We start from the raw sequence: 5,791 nt of genomic DNA on the forward strand, positions 1-5,791 counted from the left end.
TGCCTATTCAATTCTCCACTGAGCAGCCCAGCACCTCCTAGAACGCTGGCCCAGAAAGAGTGAGAGAGAGGGAGAGAGAGAGAGAGAGAGAGAGAGAGAGAGAGAGAGAGAGAGAGAGAGAGAGAGAGAGAGAGAGAGAGAGAGAGAGAGAGAGAGAGAGAGAGAGAGAGAGAGAGTCATGTTTACTGTTAATTTGTATTGTTTATTTCACTTTTGTTTATTATCTACTTCACTTGCTTTGGCAATGTTAACATGTGTTTCCCATGCCAATAAAGCCCTTAAATTGAATTGAAATTGAAATTGAAATTGAGAGAGAGAGAGAGAGTGAGAGCAAGAGAGAGAGCAAGACAGAGAGAGAGAGAGATGTGTCTAAGTGATACCTGACTGTTTTGTCAGGGCTGCCCTTTACAATGCTGATATTTGTAGTTAGTTCACAACTTAAATATTTATTTAGTTAAGTTTTGAAATGTATTTGTTTTCTACCACTTTGGAGCAGTAGTCAAAGTTTATATGTAAATATGCATGCCTCTGTACTGTGCTTTGGGTGTCAATGTCAAGTTAATTGCTTTAAAGAAGTGCCCTATGCTTCTATGTTATGCAGACATCTAAGGTCCCCATGTCATGCTCCCAGCTTACATATGCTTAATACCTCTGTCAATAACACTGTTGGGATTTGAGGTCAGTGAATAGTGTGAGTGCAGCACCTCTGCCCAGTGGGAACATTTTTCAAAAAACACATCTTATCAGTTGTGAATGATAACTACAAACATGTTTAAAAAAAAAACAAGCGGTTCCACTGTTCACATGTGGCACACATGCTCGATGCTAAGACAATGGTTTCACAAGGTCAGGCATTTCTATTTATGAGTCAATTCCGCACACTGTTGGCTTAAGGCTCATCTGTCTGGGGCCCCCCTTGGATCACTGTGTGTGTGTGTTTGTGTGTGTTCTCCGCCATCAGCACTTGTTCCCATGGTTATCATGGTTATGATGTGTCAACAGATAACATACAGTGCATATGACACTATGAGACTAGACAAACTCCTCTCATCACTTCTGTGGGGTTGATCTCCACCCCTAGTTCTTATACTCACCCAGTCACTTGCTCTTTCTTAATTTCCTCCTCCCTCTTGTGTCAATCTCACCCTTTTCTCTTCCTCCCTTAAGCTCCCTCTCTTCCCCTCTCTTCTGTTGTGGGAGGCAACAAAGGGGTTAAATTTGTTTGATTTGGGCCATTCTGTGTGTCCACCCCTGGGATTATGGCGTCACTGGGCCCTGGGGGGGGGGGGGGGTTATAAAGCCCCCGGTGGGCCTTCTCCCCTCCGTCAGAGAGGCTAAAACGTCCCTAGGACAGTCCGTCTATTCCTGTCTCTACTCTAGAACCACCCCTCTAGCATCAATGCACATCTCCTCTTGACAACTATTCTGAGACACACACACACACACTTCCACACACACATACCTATGTTGCTACGGCAGGCGGCCAGTGGAGGCGAGCACAGCTGAGTTGATGTTTGACTACCTTCGTGCCAACTTGAGATCGTCCGTAGCTTAGAGCTAGATCTGTCTGGTGGATTCCTCTGTCAACTTTTTAAACTGTTTGTCTTCCAACTGATTGGCTAAGTAAGACAGCGTTTGGGTCAGCCCAGCAAACTGACCTCCAAAGGGATTAAAACATTTTTTTTAAGTGCAAACGAGCAGCAAGACTTTTAAAACGTACACGCTTACCTTTTCTAGATTCACCTTGACAACTTTTATTTTGTGAGAAAAAACATTTTCTGTTACAAGGAGCGTCCAGTGAACAGCCAGCATGTGGGAGTTCCGGTCCATGACGTTTTGGCGGGCAGTCTTCGCAGAGTTCTTCGGGACCATGTTCTTTGTGTTTTTCGGCATGGGTGCCGCGCTGCGCTGGACAACCGGACCCAACCACATTCTGCATGTGGCGCTGTGCTTCGGCTTGGCAGCTGCCACCATGATCCAGTCCATTGGTCACATTAGTGGCGGCCACATTAACCCGGCCGTCACCTTTGCCTACCTGGTGGGTTCCCAGATGTCCCTGTTCCGCGCTTTTTTCTACTGGGCTGCCCAGATCCTGGGGGCCGTGGCCGGGGCCGCTGTGCTCTATGGGGTCACCCCCAACAACATGAGGGGCAACATGGCTCTCAACACGGTAAGGCACCACCCACCCACCAAGTGCACATCTCAAATAGCACCGGGCCTATTCCCTTTATGGTGCATTAAGGGTCCATATATATCAGCTCAAAGTAGCAAAACATTTTTTGGTAGGCTTCTTAATGCTAATGGGGATTTAGAATGGGTAGAGATGAACAGGTATTAGGGAATCATCATGGAACCTACTGGTAACTACAGTTGCTGTGGTACAATGACCACAATACATGCCATCAGTGTTGTGTAGAGCTGAGGCCATAGCGGTGAAGCCCCTGAACGTTTTATAGTTTGAGTTATGTGTTCCATCTTCGATTGCTGTCATGTCCTGTTACAGGCCTTTAAAGCCACAACTAATTGTATACATAATATACACTTAACTAGAAAGAGGACACACTTACTTTACAAAGTGAGTTGTTCACAAAGGACCTCAAGTCTGATGCACATTTTTCTCCTCTGGCCGTCTACAGCTGCAGCCTGGTATCAGCCTGGGCATGGGTACCACAGTGGAGGTGTTCCTGACCATGCAGCTAGTGATATGTATCTTTGCCGTGACAGATGAGAGGAGGAACGGACGCATGGGCTCTGCTGCCCTGTCCATCGGCTTCGCTGTCACCATCGGACACCTCATGGGGGTGAGCAACACACACACACTAACACTTACACACACTGGTAGGAGAAAACACACGCAATTCCCAAAACACTTATATCCTCATAGTGGAACACACACAAAAACAGACTTGCATTGTGTACAACAGAAATGTGCTCTTTGCCAGTCTGTATTCTGAGCGCCCTATTGTCCTTCTCTGCTGTAGATGTACTACACCGGTGCTGGAATGAACCCTGCAAGGTCTTTTGCCCCCGCTGTGCTCTTCAGGAACTTTGTAAACCACTGGGTAGGAAACACACATACACCATAACGTAGAATTTTAATATTTTGTACAAATATCAAATAATCAAATCACAATGGAGGCTTCTAGGATCTTATAGTAATTAATAGTGTAGCCAATATACAACATTACATGTTGCTTGTGCCGTATCTTCATGATAAACTTTGTGTGTGTGTTGTGTTTCAGGTGTACTGGGTGGGTCCCATGATAGGAGGTGCTATGGGAGCTCTTCTGTACGATTTCATGCTGTTCCCCCGTATGCGTGGTCTGTCTGAGCGCCTGGCCACACTGAAGGGCAGCCGACCCCCCGAGACGGAGACCCAGCAGGACAACCGTGGGGAGCCCATCGAGCTCAAGACACAAGCCCTATAAACCTGCCCATGTCTGGGGACAAGGGACAGGCCCTGTGTCCACCAACCCCCACGCTGGCCCCATCCCATGAGCACATACACAGTCCCTCCCATTGATTCACTAACTAACACACAGGCACATGCAGATTCAGACATATATTGATGCACAAACTGTACATACACCCAGACACAGACAGGTTCACAACCTTCAACCTCAATATGCAACGAGACTCCTCTGCTTCCAACCTCACTCTGTATCCTGAACTGGACATGGTGTTTGATAGAGGTGACCAGTGCCTGCTCCAACAGTCCCACTACCTCCCCTCTCCTCCTCCTCAGCCACACCAAGTCTTCCCCTCACACACCCACACAGACTGAAGGATCAGACCTGTCACAGAAGCATGTGAACCCTGTGTCTAGCAGGAAAACTAGGGGAGGGGTATGCAGGTAGGGGGTGAGGGTGAGGTATAGGTGGGCATGTAAGTATGGTCGGGGTAAGAGGTAAGGGTATAGGATAGAGGGTTGGGGTGTAGATGGGGTAAAGGGTTTGGGGTGAGAATAGAGGGGCAACACTCCAAGTTTTTAGTTGTATAGGTTTGAGTCAGGCCTGAGCAACTCGAGTCCTCAGGGGCTTGATTGGTGTCACACTTTTTCCCCAGCCCCAGCTAAAACACCTGACTCCAATAATGAAGATCTTCAGTTTAGAATGCAATTAGTTTAAATCAGCTGTGTTCGCTAGGGGTGGGGAAAAGGGTGACACCACTAGAATTGCCCAGGACTGAAACCAATGAAGATGGGCATGCTTTTTCATTATTTATCAGATTTTATCTCTACATTTTTTCAGTTTAATTTTGTTTTCTGCACTTCAGACACAAAACGTGGATGTATGAAACCATTTGATTTGAGCAGGGTTTCATTTTTAAAATCACTTAATTTTATCTGTGTGTGTGTGTGTGTGTGTGTGTGTGTGTGTGTGTGTGTGTGTGTGTGTGTGTGTGTGTGTGTGTGTGTGTGTGTGTGTGTGTGTGTGTGTGTGTGTGTGTGTGTGTGTGTGTGTGTGTGTGTGTGTGTGTGTGTGTGTGTGTGTGTTTGATCGAGTTCGCAGATTTATTTAGTTAATTTTCATTATGCTCCTGTTTGTATCATGATTATGTTTCATAGCATTATCAATTTTTAAGACATTATCATTTTTCCTCCCTTCACTGTGGTATTTGCTATGATATTCATTTTTACACAAACCATCTGCTTTTGTGTTCAGAAAAAAACACAATTCAAAGGAAAGGCATCCCAGACTGGACTGATTCTGTTCACTGCAAAAAGGCTGTGTAAGCTTTTCATTGAGTCTCCTTTTATGATTTGATCCTTAATGGGAGCACAAAGCTGTTTAAAACATATTTAAATTAAAAATAAATACAAAAACTTGATACAAAATGTGTGTCATGTTTAGTTTACTCCATTATTGGTTTCATGCATGTTAACATTAGAAGCCTCCTCCCTACGCTTGTTTTATTCACTGCTTTAGCAAACTCAGATGTCTTAGCCGTGTCTGAATCCTGGCTCTGAAATTTCCATCCCTAACTATAACATTTTCCTCCAAGAGCTGTGCCCTGGACACCATATGTGAATTGATTGCCCCCCATCTATCTTCAGAGCTCGTGCTACTAGGTGACCTAAACTGGGACATGCTTAACACCCCGGCCATCCTACAATCTAAGCTTGATGCCCTCAATCTCACACAAATTATCAATGAACCTACCAGGTACAACCCCAAATCCGTAAACCCAGGCACCCTCATAGATATCATCCTGACCAACTTGCCCTCCAAATACACCTCTGCTGTTTTCAACCAAGATCTCAGCGATCATCCGTAATGGGTCTGCAGTCAAACGACCACCTCTCATCACTGTCAAATGCTGCCTAAAACACTTCGGCAAGCAGGCCTAATCGACCTGGCAGGGGTATCCTGGAATGATATTTACCTCATCCCGTCAGTAGAGGATGCCTGGTTATTCCTTAAAAGTGCCTTCCTCACCATCTTAAATAAGCATGCTCCATTCAATTTTTTTAAAACCAGGAACAGATATAGCTCTTGGTTCACTCCAGGCCTGACTGCCCTTGACCAGCACAAAAACATCCTGTGGCGTACTGCATTAGCATCGAACAGTCCCCGTGATATGCAACTTTTCAGGGGAAGTTAGGAACCAAAATACATTGTCAGTTAGGAAAGCAAAGGCTAGCTTTTCAAACAGAAATTTGCATCCTGTAGCACAAACTCAAAAAAGTTCTGGGACACTAAGGTCCATGGAGAATAAGAGCACCTCCTTCCAGCTGCCCACTGCACTGAGGCTAGGAAACACTGTCACCACCGATAAATCCACTATAATT

The 5,791-nt window shown here is 45.5% G+C and overlaps 1 protein-coding gene across 1 annotated transcript; it reads left to right on the forward strand.

Annotated features, from left to right (window-relative positions):
- Positions 1-1,321: 1,321 nt before the first annotated feature.
- On the forward strand, positions 1,322-4,837 carry LOC109869530 (lens fiber major intrinsic protein-like). The gene is made up of 4 exons (XM_020459729.2): positions 1,322-2,170; positions 2,637-2,801; positions 2,982-3,062; positions 3,243-4,837. The coding sequence occupies exons 1-4, from the start codon at positions 1,811-1,813 to the stop codon at positions 3,426-3,428; spliced, it is 792 nt and encodes a 263-aa protein (XP_020315318.1). The 5' UTR covers positions 1,322-1,810; the 3' UTR covers positions 3,429-4,837.
- Positions 4,838-5,791: the final 954 nt, after the last annotated feature.

The sequence above is a fragment of the Oncorhynchus kisutch genome, linkage group LG24 (assembly GCF_002021735.2).
Source record: "Oncorhynchus kisutch isolate 150728-3 linkage group LG24, Okis_V2, whole genome shotgun sequence".
NCBI lineage: Eukaryota > Metazoa > Chordata > Actinopteri > Salmoniformes > Salmonidae > Oncorhynchus > Oncorhynchus kisutch.